Source organism: Zeus faber (assembly GCF_960531495.2).
Source record: "Zeus faber genome assembly, chromosome: 20".
In the NCBI taxonomy this organism is placed as follows: Eukaryota; Metazoa; Chordata; class Actinopteri; order Zeiformes; family Zeidae; genus Zeus; species Zeus faber.
In genome coordinates, this window is record NC_137207.1 from 5,097,976 (window position 1) to 5,114,354 (window position 16,379).

The 16,379-nt window shown below is 38.0% G+C and overlaps 1 protein-coding gene across 1 annotated transcript; it reads right to left on the reverse strand.

Moving 5' to 3' along the window:
• Positions 1–1,727: 1,727 nt before the first annotated feature.
• plbd1b (phospholipase B domain containing 1b) lies at positions 1,728–16,151 on the reverse strand. The gene is made up of 10 exons (XM_080021649.1): positions 15,937–16,151; positions 15,739–15,822; positions 13,656–13,797; positions 12,246–12,392; positions 10,944–11,088; positions 8,886–9,086; positions 6,887–7,027; positions 3,348–3,533; positions 2,541–2,647; positions 1,728–2,321 (listed from the first exon to the last, which is right to left on the reverse strand). The coding sequence occupies exons 1-10, from the start codon at positions 16,092–16,094 to the stop codon at positions 2,145–2,147; spliced, it is 1,488 nt and encodes a 495-aa protein (XP_079877775.1). The 5' UTR covers positions 16,095–16,151; the 3' UTR covers positions 1,728–2,144.
• Between the last annotated feature and the right edge of the window lie 228 nt (positions 16,152–16,379).

Consider the following 16,379-nt stretch of genomic DNA (forward strand, 5'->3'; position numbering starts at 1 on the left):
GTACATGTACATATTAATTATGTAATAAATAACACATTTTGTTATTTATTATCTCATTTTAATTTGTAATTCTTTCTCAACTGCACTGTTTCTTGCTGCTGTAACGCCAGTCTTTCCCTCCGGAGAAATCCTATTATTATCTTATTTTATCTTATTTCTTTCTTATAAATTGAAAGGGCATGGCAGGGGCTAATCGGCAGTATGGTTGCATTGATTATGAGGACTGGGTGTAAAGTAATATATAGTAATATACATCTATAATTATTTATTCATTTGTATTTTTGTGTCACTCTGGGCATTGAGTAGTTTTATTCTTACTATGTTTTTTTTATACATATATATATATGTATACCACTCTCATTGAACACCCTCAACGCTATTCCACAATCACTAGACGGCCAAGTAAATAATAAAGCAGACTTTTCCTTCTAATAAGTACACAGTGCTACTGTGGGGCCCTTGTGAGACTGCATTCCCTTTGGGAATGTATCATCTTACGGGCTAGGGCCAAACAGACTGTTCATTTACTGTTAAATACCCCCATGTGTTCACTCAAATGGTAATTACAATCAATGCAGTTTGCTTGATTACACTGGGGTCATTGCCTATAGATCAAGCCTAGCTATTGACGCACAAACAGACGGATGGTGTCAAGGGTGTTTTTCTGCTTTCTGATTAGGTTCTTTAATTGTACAAATAACACACAATATAAACTCGATAAACAGGTCCTATTGTCTTTCTAAACAATCAACAACAACAACAATATTAGCAATAATAATGATAATAATTGTATTATTATTATTATTATTATTAATAATAATAATAATAATAATAATAATGGTTATTATAATAATGATGTGTACTTTTGAACATTTACCTCTGAAAGTTTGATAATGTCATATAGTGCCGGGTGTAAATTTTACACATCGACATATCAACATAATGTACCTGACAGAGATTAAGAGCCTGGGACTCTTCAAGGAGCACAGTCCTACTAACTTCCACAAATATATATATATTTGTAAACATCTCACAATTCTATTAATAATTCCAATAGACAACAGTTTGAATAAAACTTAATCACAATCTTTCACCCACTCACCCAGCCAGAAGATGAAGCTATAATTGATTTCTCAACTGAAAAATCTCCTGCATCGAAACTCCAATTTTGAGCTAAATTGGTGCACGCGTATGCAGGCACATATGGTCCCTTACTCGTCTTATTCCTACATAGTTTGACCAGGTACCATCAATTTTGCCCTGAAGCATCTATGAACTATGCTCATCAATTTCTCTTAAAACATATATTTTCTAAATTATTTTTTATCTTGAATATATGAGTCAATAAAGTTGAAAGATGGTATGACCCAAAAGGAATGGGCACATGGGCAAAAGCACTATACCCTAAACCCACAGGGTGGGGGGGTACCCCAAATTGTGCATCTCTTAATCGGATGGAACCTGTCAGCAAATTAGTATTATTCAAAAGTATTCTTCAAAATACCAAAATTGGTCAAAATGAAGTCCAGTTGCTGTTTGGAACATTGCCATTCAACTTCCTGAGAATGATGAGACCCAGCAGACAGATTTGGAACATTCCGAACAGGTTTTGCCAAAAACCCATTGAAACCATTGATGTGAGGCTGTACCTAGTTTTTTGGTCCATATTCTACTCCTGTTGAACCTATGTTTAATAAATCTGTTTTATGATGAATGTCTAAACTACTCATATTCTATTCGCACACACTTTGACAGACTCAAATCCTTACTTTCGGCCATCATTTTTGTATTTACTTTCTCAGTTCTACTGTATTATTCCTGAGAAAGATTGTTTATTATTATTAAAGACTTAGTACAGGTATTCAATATTCTCTGTTCAATCAAGTTGTATCAAATATGGAATAAGTTAATGAGATTAATACAAAATTACAACATTATAGTGCAGAGGTAGATTGTTAGTGGCGTACAGGAATAACCCAGTGGTCATAAGAGGTCGGGGTTGGAAGGCTTCGTTTTAAAAGCTACCTTACAGACTTACAGTGCCATAACAAGCAAGATTGGTAAAAGAAGACGTGACAGCAAGATTAGGATTTCAGATTTGAATTTTGGTGAGAATTAGAGCAGCTTTTCTTTTTCACAGCGTGTCAGGGTTGGTAGAGGGAAGGCCTCACGGTGATGAAGGTGAAGTTGTACGACGGCGGCAGGTCCTGATGCGCCATCTGGTTGAAATGCTCCCACGAGAACGGGCGCAGACCCCCTTGCGTGGTGGGACCGTTTATCACCTCAGCAACCAGTTGGCAAGCCATGTGGTAGTCTGTCACCTGTGCTGTGTGAAAGAGAGAGAATGTGTGTGTGTGTGTGTGTGTGTGTGTGTGTGTGTGTGTGTGTGTGTGTGTGTATGCAATGATAGAGTGTGGTGTGATGGAGGAATTTGAGTGTGAAAGTAAGAGAAAGCAAAGAGACAGACATGTTTTTTTAAGTTGCAAATTTCATTGACGTACCATCAGGTCAGGGACTACTCTCATACTCTAACCTCTGACCTTGGTGTCGTAGCATCCTCCAGGAGTCGGCCGCCTCGCTCTCAGGTCATTACGGCAACAGACAGTTTTACACGGGTGTCCCTTGGTGTAGGGATCTCTCTTGTAGTCTGGGGAATTAATCAAATTGTATCTTGATCCCGAAATAGTATCATTAGTCTCAGTTGAGAAATTTAAACCTAAGAGTTAAACAGAGGACCTTTTTCTGAATTTAACTGAATTGCATATTGAGGAATTTAGCATTGTAAAAAGGTACTCCATTGCTTAAATGTGGTCTGTTTTATTCCATCCTAACACTGAAATCAATATTTCTGACAGAAAACTCTTACTTAAAAATGATCTTTAGTTATTTTGCATTGTTTCCGGTTGCGGTGGGCTCTACTGCTCATCACTCCCGGAAAAGGTGTAAACATAGGCCATACTTAGTGAGCTAGAATTATAGGAGTGATGAGCTGGACAGAAGAGTAGAGCCCGACAGGTTGATGCAGAAAAGGTGGAGGGAGCGCAGCAAGCAAGCAGGCAGAAAATTAAGCAGCAAAGCAGATAGGGAAGGGGGAATTGAATTAAATACGCCAACCCATCAGGGCATGGAAGCATGTGGCGCCGTCAAGTTGTCTGACAGAACTAGCTCCGCAAGCAACGCCTCATTTCATTTACTCATTTGTTATAATGATGTAATTTACATTCTTAATGAATAAAATTTAAATATATTTTAATATAAACTCAATGTCCAATAAGCCTCATGTGAAGGAGATACATGTTTCAAAATAAAAGCGCACCGATAGCGATCCTGCTCCTTGCAGCACCTACTGTTGTATCTCATGATGTGCTTCAGGGAGCGCAGGCTGGACACCTTGGCCTGGTCCCTGCGGAGGATTTTGGCACGCGGGCAGAGGTCGTAGGAGAAGTCCTCCCCATAACGTCCCCACATTTCACCATAGCCACTCAGGTTGTAGATGTCCGTGTGACACGGAACGTTGTATGACGGCCAGTAACCTACCACCAAAAAAGACCTTGAGGAGATGGATTAACCTCCTACACAGGTAAATTACTTGTTTTATTATGATCAGTGTTTCCCAATCTTTTTTCTTCCAATGTTAGAAATATGTATAACTGTGCTTATTGTTATGTCCTACCCAGGGTGTAAGGATCTAGGATTTAATCAGGGACTAAGCCCAAGGGGAAGCTCAGGGTAAGGGGGGAGGGGGCTCCGTTATCCACTGTGCTTTTTTTAAAATACATCTAAAATAAAAGAGCACAGATCGCAAGGGCCCGGACCAGAGGCCAAATGACAAGCCCTGTAACCGCTGAATTCTCTTTCTCTCTCTCTCTCTCTCTCTCTCTCTCTCTCTCTCTCTCTCTCTCTCTCTGTTTCTCGCGCTCCCACAAAATGTGCACGTGCCAAGTAGTGTGAAGTAGATCTGCTGTTTGAATGACACCCAGAGGACCCAAAACGTACATGCATTTTTTTTATCAACAATATCATATTGGGCTTTAATGCATGATCGGAAAGACATGAATAGATCCAATGTTTTTTTTTATTATTCTTATTTTTGTATTAAAAAAAAATTGTATCTAGGGCTATTCATTACACATTCGGGGCTGATGCCCCAGATAGCCACCCCTAACGACGCACATTGTGGCCTATTAATAGATTGTGATGCAAGTCTGACAAACGATTCGTTAATAGGGAACAAATCTGTCAAATTAGTCTGTAGTCCAGAGTTACTCCATCAAGAGTTGGCGAGCGAGGTGATTTACAAACTGAAAATAATTAGTGAGGAATAAATTAAAGTCCAATAAAAAAAAAGATTCAGGCACAATTTATGTGACTGATTCACTCTTGTGACTATCAAAATCAATTATTTTGACTGAGTGAGTGCAATTTTCTAGGTCCAGCTTTATTTCTCACCATATTGTGTTTCACTTGTTTGCTGTTCATATTTCAGTTTAGTCCTTTCTGCTTTTTGTTTTGTGAGGTGAGATCTTTTTGAAAGCTCCTAAGATTGCCAGGAAAAAATGGCTTATTATGCCTATTCTTTTTGCTATTTTGCTGTCTTTATCCAAAAATCGTATTAAATTTTCTCTCGTAATGTTCCATTACATTTTTAATAAATTACACAAAGCTGATGTCTGTACTGAGGAAAAGCTCAGAGATAGGGGAGTAAGGAACACATCCTGTGGGTAAAGGTCACGCAGAGAAAAGAGAGTGAGATAAGCACATCATCCTTTTAGAACATCTTCAGAGTTAGGAAAGAAACCAATTATCCGCCCGCTTATCCGTCCAGTGTTCTGGTTTCATATCTCTATGAAATACGATGCACGATCAGAGTCAATGGAGCTGTTTACCAAGTAAATCCAGATCCAGCCATTCTTAAAGTTATTAACCTTCTGATTTGTTTAATTCTTACAATGACTCATCGCTTATGTATCCGCAAATTTAACAGCGCCACGTCACTGATGTTCTCTGTGCCATGTAATTGATTCGGCAAAATAATTGTGAGCGTTTATTCGGGGTTTGTTCATACAGGGAATTTCAAATTAAACGTAAGGACTTTCAATTACAATTTATCTGTTCATAATGACTCTACTTAAAAATACACTGTAATCAGTGTATTTGAAACATTTCAATAAACGTGAACGCATTCAATTAACGCATTTTCATTAAAATCCATGCAAATACAGGAGTCACCTTTAAAGAGAATACTTCTAGGTTGAATACTTCTATTTGACTCTATATATATATATATATATATATATATATATATATATATATATATATACAGCGGTACCTTGACTTACGACTGTAATTCGTTCTATACGAACGGTCGTATGTTAAAACAGTCGTATGTCGAAGCAATTTCTCCCATATGAATTATGAAATCATGAAGGGTGAAAATAAACAAAATACACAGCACAAACACAGTAAATATGAAAAAAACATGGATAAGCCACGAACTACGTGCACACACAATGTAGGTCGCCCGCTGACTGACTGCTGACTGGCTGCCAACACGCCAACTGCAAATTTCCACTTCCAACTATATAGTATAGAGTTATAATATATACTGAAGTTATATACACATATTAAGTTATAATTTATGATATTTATCTTATCATCATTATTATATTATATCATTATTATTATCATCATTATATAATATATTATATATTGGTATCAGTTTCATTCTATTCTATTTCTTGCTAGGATATTGTATTTAGTTTCCTGCAAGTATATTCTATTCTATTATATTTATATTCTATTGTATTCCATTTCTTGCTGGTATATTGTTGTGGTGGATGGGGTGGCTTGAGCAGCCACACCTGATGCCCGTTGGTTGGGCGAAGGAGCATCAGGTTAAAAACCCCGTCACACACTCGGTCAGGGTGGGAGCCCTGTGTCATGACGTGTTCCTTCTGCTCCTGGCTAATTCCACCGAGCCTCCTCTCTACAATAAACTGGTGGTAACAACCGCCTGTCGTCTGTGTCTCTGTGCTGAGGTCCCTGAACATGCCACTTGGGTGGCGTATGGTGGCGAATCTGCCACAATTGTATTGTATTTATAGAATATAAATATTATATATATATATATATATAAATATAATAATAATATAATATATCCGGAGCTAGGATATCGCCCAGAGGTAAAACGCTATTCGGGGAATAGGCAAAATTATTGTTAACAAAGAATAAAACAAGGTTTTTTTAACTAATTTCTTGCAGTGCACTATAACTTTTTATGCATTCTATGTATTCTATTTTTTTACTTTATGTATTCTATGTCCTTTTATGTGTTTCTTTGCACATTACATTATACATTATTATTATCTCTGTCTTAATCCTTTCGATGTTTGAATTGCCTTGTTGTTGAAATGTGCGATACAAATAAACATGTCTTGCCTTGCCTATTTTATTACATTTCTTGCTTTTACATTCTATTTCATTTCCTGCTGATATATGCTATTCCATTTTATTATATTTCCTCACTGGTATATTCTACTCTATTTCATTCTATTTCTTGCTGGTATATTCTATTTCTTACTTGCTGGTATATTCTGTTCTAGTCTATTCGATGTACTGCCAGTTATATTCTATTATATTTATTTCTGGTATATTCTATTCTATATTATTCTATTTGTTGTGGGTATATTCTATTTTATTTCTTACATTCTATTCTATGATATTTCTTGTGGGTATATTATATTCATTTTTTTCTATTGCTTCCTGTTATATTGTATTCTATTTCTTGCTGGGTATATTCTATTCCATTCTGTTCTATTTTTATTCTATACTGCTCTACCCCACTCGTTTCTACACAGCACTGTCCCATCTCGCTGCCTGTCCTCACCTCTGCGTAGCGCCTGCGTCTGGTCAGAGTGCAACACTTTGCCAGGGATCTGTTCCACAATGGTCAAGGCTCCGTCCCTGATGCTGTGACCCAGTGACACCCTGCTCAGATCCAGCACCATGTACTGGCTGTTGTAGGTACCTGAGGAAAAAGCACCGAGGGGAAGCTGCTGCTTAATGAGGATGATGATGGGCAAAATGTTGTTTTCTATTTTTTTATGTCAGAATGAGACAACCACTGTGCTCACGAGGACTGTTCTTTTCTGTATAACTCCTCCATTCCAAAAAACAAATAAATAAAAGAGCAAACATTTGGACAATAATCAGAATGTGAATTTGTTAAGACAGAAGTGTGTTAACTGTGCGATCTTTCGTTTATAGGCTTATTGCCAATTTTGTTTACTGCTTAAGGGGTTATATTTTATCTCAGCTTTCCCGTGCCATCATCACTTTTTCTATCTTAAGTTCATCTCTTTGGTTCACTGTTTATTTCACAAGTTATTGTATCGGGCATCTATTTTATTTTTGGACATGGGGGGGTAATTTTCATTTTTATCATCTTTTAATTAGTATATAATCCCATGAATATAAGAATAGTTGTATTTGCGTTAGCTTAGAATGAGCCGTTTATATCTACATAGGGAGCGGGTACACTTCACGGTCCTGCCATGTTGCACCGCCATGTTTCTTCTACAGTAGCTCAGGATGGACAAACCAAACACTGACTCCAGAGAGGGCCTTTCGCGTTTTTCGCGGCCACCGTCTCTTCCATGGAGGCTGCCGTGTTGCAACGTCATGGAGAGGGGTATTCAGTTGGTTGTTGATCTGAAACCTCATCACTAGAGGCTTTTAATTCTAAACATTGCACCTTTAACTGTCAGGTTTATTGGATATCTTAAAAAATTTCCATATATTGCCATTTTCTTTTTTATATTTTTACTGTTTTGCTTGATAATTATTTTGCCTCCTGTTTTTATGTGAGATGCGGAGACAGTGTATCTATATCTATCTATCTATTTATCTATCTATCTATCTATCTATCTATCTATCTATCTATCTATCTATCTATCTATCTATCTATCCATATTATTGCTTTAAGCCTAACTGTTGGGTGCCGTCTGGGTTGACATCTCTCACATGTAAGCAGCATGAGGAACACCATGTCCTGTTCTCCTCTGTTCCGTCCCTCCATGGCAACAAGACGTGGAAGACCTGAGCAGCTGCTCGAGTGTTATGTAATATGAGGGATCTGGGATGAGACATGTGCTTGAGCAGATTCGGACTGTGAATTTTTAAAAAAAGCTAGTATTAATCCTGCCGACCAACGCAATCATTCGTTACCCTTCTTAACTCTTGTCGATATGTCGCTTCCATAGTCATTAAAATGTATCTAGATACAAATGATATATGCATGTCCATTAATTGTATCAAAACAAATGACAATTACTTAATTACACAATGACTTAATATTTGAAAACTCAATATGATATCCACATGATATTGATGTTTACACTTCAAATAAATTCCTCAGAATAAAATGTAGCCTTCAATGTAATCATTATTACAATGTTATGTGAGAAAGAGAAACTACAAACATCAGTTAGGTGAGATTAAAAGAAATAGCTGTTCCAATATATAATCAAATTAATTATTAATCAATCAATTAATGAATGTTTGTGGAAAATCTGGCAAATTATTTAATAATATAATATTGGCTTTAGATTTCCTCCATTAAATCCCTAATGACTCCTCTCTCTCTTAACTTTAGTTTGTAGTACATGCTATTATAACATATGCATTTTAATACATGCATGTTATTTAAAGAATGATCATCTGCTCACTTCGTCTGTGTGTTTGCGCTCATACTAGCTCTTCATAAAAAAAATCCCAAGACCCCCCTCCCCATTGAAGTAAAACCAAACAGTTCTAGTTAAAAGTATTTCAATGTCTTCTCTAGAAGGATGTTGGATGGTTGTAGACACACACAAAGACACACACACCTGAGTTGTATTTTGAGAAGACGCGGGCCCACTCCTCCCCACCGTGGGCCAGGGCATTGGCGAGTCGGACTCTCTGCCAGGCCAGCAGGCAGTAGGGGCTGAGCTGGGAGAACAGGGAGATGTTGAAGATGCTGTTGGTGGTCTGGGTCATCAGGAGACCACTGCCCAGCAGGTAGAAGTCATCCAGGGACATCAGGAACCCTGTACATTGGCACACCCACCCATGTTTCATAAAGAGATTATTTGTGATAATGAAATAAGAAGAATGAAGATGAGAATGTATATATTTTTTTATTTGACACCGTTCTATTTTAAATTAATTAATTAATTAATTAATTAATTAATTAATTAATTAATTAATCATTTATTTATTTGTGTATTTATTTATTTATTTGTGTATTTATTTATTTATTTGTTTATTTATCTATTTATCTATTTCTTTATTTATGTGTTTGTTTGTTTGTTTGTTTGTTTGTTTGCTTGTTTGTTGTTTAATAACCAGAAAATCTTGAAATAAACAAAAGATCTGATTTTCATTTATTTTGAGATAAAGTAACCGGTAATATCGTGCACATCAGAAAATATGCGAACTCTTTGAGAAAATATTTTACTATCTGTCTTTGGGAAAGAAAAAAAAGTTATTTCTAAGGACCGCACCTTATTTTATGAATAAGAACACCGTATTTCCTCAAATAGTGGCCTTTATTTACCTCAACTGCTGAGGTACCAGGCCTTTATTGGAAGCAGCCTTATATGCGAGGCAGGGTTTTATATCTAATTCTCTCTGTTTAATATGTGTATTTGATAATATTTTAGTACGACTTTTGAATCAAACTTCCATTTGGGTGCCATTGCCAATGCAAACACATGTATGGTGAAAAAAAGAGAGAGCTAGTCACACTTGTAGCCAACAGGGAAATTACAGTTTTCCGAGTTCGGCTTCAACGCACCACTTCCTCCTTAGAGGGTACAGAGTGGGGCATTTGCCCCAAGAAGCGATCTGTAACACGGAAGTAGGAAATGGAGTAAATTAAATACATCTACAACGAAAACACACTGTATTTATTTGCTTTGTTCTGAAGCGGAGCTCTGATCAGTTTTTCCCCCGGTCTGTATTTGAGGCAGGCTTTTATTTGTTTGTGTCGACCACACCCCCGGCATTTATTACAGGCCCAGTTTTTATTTGACTACTGATTTAGATTTGTGGAGATACGGTTACTCACTTTTTTTTTTATTTTCTGAGAATTCTTGTCTAGTAATTTTTTTCACTGAATTGACAGATAATATACACAAATGTATTTTTTTTATGTTTTTCGAGGAGAGGTCGGGGAGGGAAAAATATATATATATAATATGAGAGTTGCAGGGGCCTCGTTGTCACCGCTCATGACACCAGCGCCTTTAGTCGCTTCATTTTAATGCGGGTGGAGTGATAACGTTGCCTCTAAATATAGCACTATAAAACCACTTGTGCTTAAAATGGGAAAGGCACCTATAAGAGGATTTCTTCTTTTTTTTTTTACGCTTAAGACCTCTTGATTGATCCTCCCCTCACAAATTACAGTATGGCGGGGCTGAACATCACAAATGTTTCTCTGCTCTTGATTTGAGCTGCAATTTCAGTTGTTTTGCTGACTGGTGCCCAAAATGTCCGAAACGTCTCATTACAGCGGAGTGCCGTGGTGAAATATTAGAAAAGAGTATTTTCTATCTAAATGAGCCTGATGCCCATGACTCCCCATGCCCATGAGAACTCATGTATAGCTCGACAATAGAGCCACATAAAAAAAAAGGCGAAATAAATGCTCTTTACGCTTAAAAGCTTTGAATTATCTACTCAGAATTCCCTGTTTATGCTGTGTGTTGATGGTCTGTAAGAAATTGACATTTTACTAGCAGCCCACAGGACAATCTGATGTGGACGTGTGGTATGCGCAGCTGTGCCAGCGCGTGGTGTGTTATGTATCTGTGTGTGTGTGTGTGTGTGTGTTTGTGTGTTTGTGTGTGTGTGTGTGTGTGTGTGTGTGTGTGTCTGTGTGTATGTGTGTGTATGTGTACCAGGGTAGCTGCTGAATGACATCCTGCCTGTGGCCGTGTGTGGATCAGACAACTTGAAGTCCCAGTGTTTGTAGACCCGCATGCTGGCAGCGTACGTAAACCAGCTAGAATGAGCAAACAGGAGGTTTTCAAAGCCTGGGAGCACCTGAGACAGAAAAATGGACAGTGACATAGGTGTGTGTGTGTGTGTGTGTGTGTGTGTGTGTGTGTGTGTGTGTGTGTCTAAAAGTAGATTACATTGTATTGAACTTGACAAACTCTCCACGCTTCACACCCAATCGGACAAACAACAAGAACAAACCGAACGGCCATTTGTAGAATTTCTGCGTTCGACCAAGGCTCAGGGGTGTATTCAAATCTTTTCAAAGAGTTCGGTCCGACACTACTACCGGAAGTAACGCCAGTCAAGTTTTTTATTGGAACTTATAACGTAAAGTTAATAAACAACGTATATAAAATAATGACGTTATTAACGTTAACCTTGGATGTCACCATATCTACTATCAATAAATCTCTTTTTCTATAGGTGAATTGTGTGATTTATAAAAAATTTGCACTATGAATATAACACAATATAAATGGAGATTTGTCCAACGGCCACTAGGGGGAGAATCCGACTGTCAGATGCGGATGTGCATTCAGTGTGAAATACGCTTAAGAATACAACAACAACACAATCGAGGCCAATAGGATAGTAATGGGACTAATGGGATAACATTGACTTCATTTCGTAATATGCATATGCACACACGTATGTACGCACGCAACACTCCAGTGCTCAGTAGAAACAATTTATTTTACTATATTTTAAAACTCCCTGCCGTTGCGGCCCCATTACATTGTCAATGGACAACAAAATGAAACACTACGTGACAAATTCATACAGGCAGCTTTAAGTGCGCCTGCTAAAAAAGATAAGGACGCAGGCTATTCTACCACATTATACAATGTAGGGCCCCTCTCCTTAAACAGCAACACAATGGGAAACTAGACATTCTGTTGAAGGCGTTGTAATGAATGAATAAATAATAATTGATAAATTAATTAGTTGTTTTTACGGAGAGCAATTCAGCCATTTTTTTTAGTTTAATAACATAGTCATGGCTGCGCCTACTCCGAGGCAGGTCCAGCTCCTCTCCAGATAGTATCTCAATTAACCATTCCAATGGCACTCGCACTCGTTCACCACCTTTGAGAGGAGCCAAAAAAAATGAGCGCTCGGCCCTAACAATGGCGATTAAGCCCGCACTGGATTTTCCCAAGCCCTTGCTCGCTGCCGGAGCCAAATGAGTTAGGCCTGACCTTTATAAGAGCAGTGCAGTGGCCCATTCCTGGCATCCTGAACGCGGCCGTCCCGGCGGAAGAGTTGGAGCGCGGTGTCAAGGCAGGGACCAGGTCCAGCAGGTCCCCAATCCCATTTAGAAACTGGACCGCAAAGAGTGACAAAGGCTACGGAGGAGGAGGGTTGAAGGAGAGGGATGGATGAAGGGATGGGGTGACAAATCTCTTTCTCATTCGGTAATGGACACGGAACACAGAACCAACAAACATGCATGCATGGCCTCTCTTATACACAGAACACTTCAGTAGGGAGCTTCACACATACACACATGAACAAACACGTTCAAATGAAGCACACACACACTAAACAACATAAATACATTCTTGACGACTGATTAAATACAATTATCTAAAATTATGGTGGAATTTAACTCCTTAAGTACGGTCTGTAAGCTTGTCGCCGTTGGGTGGTTAAATTTGTATGTGATTTGTTTTCCATAGCTGTGAACTTGAATTATCTTTTATAATCTGAATTTATTTTTCCGTGAGCAAAGAATCCATGCTTTTTAAGTCTCTTGAGCCTGATTCACGCCGAATCCGACAAACGACAAGAACAAACCGGAAGTCTGTTCATTCCTATGGAGAAAATCCGCACTCGAAAAAGTGATGATGCGGAAAAATGGTAGCTGTCCAGATGATCCAACTACTCGGTGGAAAAAAACAAGCTTTGCCATTTTCCCTGACATATTTTATGATGTGAAACTCAGACGCAGTTCACCTGACAGCCACTGGGGAGACTGTCGGATGCGATTACAGATTCGGTGTGAAGCCGGCTTTACACTGAGTCACAAGAAACACAAACTTCTTCTAATTTCTTTCCCAACAGGTGACACCGGTAACATGCGTTGCCCATTATCAGGATATTTATAACAGAACGTGCAGTTATCTGCAGTATATGTGCAGTATATGCACATATCTGTATATACATTGGCATATTCCCTCTATCTATTCCATTTTATTTCATTTTATTTTTATTGTATTTTATTCTATATATTTTTATCTTATTCTATAAGTATTCAACTTACTGTATTACGTTTTAGGAATCAGTTAGTCGGTCTATTAGAAAGGAATTGTTTACTTTTTTTTTTTTTTCCTAGGACATATTGTGTACTATCACCGGGTGCGTTGCATTACATTTCACTGCATATATGTATGAAAGTATGTATATGTATGTGACAAATAAAAATCTTGAATCCTGAATCTTGAATCTTATACTTCCAATCTTCTCCAAAGACCAGACAAAAAGTGATCCACAACATTCCATTATGTCCTTAAGAACTAAAAGATTATAAAAACACACACACCCAGACCGCAAATGCATGCACCTACGAACATGTTAAAACAGATATATACACACACACACACACACACCTCTCTGTTTTTGGTCTTGGCCCAATAAGCAGCCCCAGCCTGAAGGCCGTCCAGCTGAGCCAGGATCAGTCCCACGTGCATCCACAGGGGGTCGCTGCTTCGCCTCAGCTTGGCCTGCTCTCTGCTCCAGTAGTCCTGCTTGCTGTGGAACATCAGACAAGATCAGATCAAATGAGATGAGATAAGCTAAGATAACGGGAAATAACTTCATAAATCCCAAGAAAAAAATCCACGAGGGTAGAAATTCAGGAGGAAATTGGGGTTCGTCTTTGGCATCATTTAAGTGTTGTATTAATCGTTGCAATAATAAATGTCATTTTTAATACATTATATAAATATGTCTATCTATCACAAAACTGAAATTGAGGTAAAAAAAAATTATTATTACTATTTGATTACCTCTGTTTTCTTTGATTTGCATGTATGAAAAGTGCTATACAAATGAAGGTTGTTGTTATTACTGTTATTGTATTATTATCATTGGTCCAGCCCGCTGAATTTTGAAATCGAAAACTAACGATGTCACAGACGCGATAAAATTCTATTCACGCCAAAATATGTCCAACCCGGCTAAAAGTATACCAAGAACACAACAATGACATAAGCTACAAACCCGGTTAAGGTGCCGTTTAAACTGCCATGTCACAAGCATCTCTTGGTTTAAGTTTCATCCAAATTGACCCACATACGGAGCAGATATTAATCAAAAACCGAACAACTTTGACCCCAAATATTCAGCTTGCCCTGCTTGACTGAAATGCAACTGTTTGTAAACAAAGTTAACAAGATGAGATTTAGAGTAAGACACTTTATGATGTCATCATAGTATTTACTATAAATGTGCAGGTTCCGATTCAAAATGTCCATTGGCACCGTTAACCGTGGCATTCTGTAGTGCTTTCTGGCAGATGTCTGTAGATCTGTTTGATTGATATTTTATCTCTGTGGTCCCCATTTACTTTGCCGGAGTAATGACAATTACGAAAAACAGTAGTACACAAAAACTTGTGACCACGTCGAGTCGAGTCCACTGAAATGTGCGACTGAGTGATGCGTTCACGATCCAGCGATCCGTCGGAAAAATAGAAGCCGTGCAATGGAAATGTAACTTATTGAAAATGTAATCCAAGGGAAAAAGTCGCCACTAAAATGACATAGGTTTGACTGTCGTAAATCTCCCTAAATACATAAACCTACGTTATTACATCATCATGGACGCCCACGAGACCCAACGTCATCTGCCGTCACAGAGACTCCAGATGTACTTACACACAACAAGGTAAGTAACAACAAGAACAATCATAAGGTTTGGTTTAAAGTAAAAAAATAAAGAAACGTTTATAATGCATGAACAGTTTCCTACAGCTGAACTTAGCAGTTTTAAATGAAAAGAGAGAAAGTGTTAAGTATTGACAAGGTCTTCCATAATAATTCAAATGACAAATTAATGTAAAAGTTCCATAAATGTTGTCTGCATTACAATATAAACAAGTTATCAAGCTGAATATTACAATTGTACAATAGTAACAGAAAACATACAATAAGGTAGTAATTACAACGAACATGTATTTATTATATTCGTAAAATAAAATGTATTTATTATTGTTATGAAAAGTTATTACAACGTTTTTTTTGTTCTTGTTTCAGTTGCCGAAAAATAGACAATAAAGAAGCCATTGTGCAGAAATCCAGTCCTCAAGGTCAATCACAATATTAAAAAAAAAAAAGTACTATGGCAGTAACTCCAGGATGTAACTCCACGATGTCCAGTCCTCAAGGTCAATCACAATATTAAAAAAAAAAAAAAAGTACTATGGCAGTAACTCCAGGATGTAACTCCACGATGTTTGATGTTTGTAAGTTGATTCAATTGTGATGCATTTCCCAGAAACCAAAAAACTGTAACACGTACCTAAACAAATAAACTGGACCCTGTGTATTGCTGCCTGCAGCTACGTATATTTATTATTATTGTTGTTGTTGTTGTTGTTGTTGTTGTTGTTGTTGTTGTTGTTGTTATTATTGTTGTTATTATGGCATAAAAATAAAACATCTTTATTTGTTTTATCACGTAATAACATACCTCAAAAACCTTTTCAAGGGATTGAGAATCTTCTCGTCTTTAATCAGCTGGGGAAACATGTTGGAGTAGTGACTAAACATCTGTCTGGAACGGAGAAAAGAAAAACAGACAAGATATCGGCCGTCGTGGATCACAGAGGCCCTCGTAAAAAAAAAACTGCCACGACCTTTGAGCGGGGGGGTGTGACCCGCCCCTCACCGAGCAGTGAGGTAGCCCTCCAGGAACCCGGCGAGGAAGTAGGTGGTCTCATCCCTCTGCCCGGTCGGCCCGTACCCGGCGCGGACCTCCAGGACCCCCCATCCGGACAGGAGGAGGGTGTCGTTGAAGAAGCCGTAGGCGCCGCCGTCCCTCTCCATCACCCCCTCCTTGAGAATAACACTTTTGTGGGCCTCATCCCAGTACACCGTGGCCTCTTGAAGCGCTACCTCGGCAGGACAAGCATGATGGAGGTTGGATAAGAGACATTATATAAGATCACATCAGGACATTGACAAGCCCTTGAACTCTAGTCCTGCCTACAGTGTGTCACTTGTTTTGTTTGTTTGATGAATGATATCAATGATGACAATAATAATAATGATAATGATAATGATAATAACGAAAAAAATATATATAAGAACAATTATAATAATTATTATTAT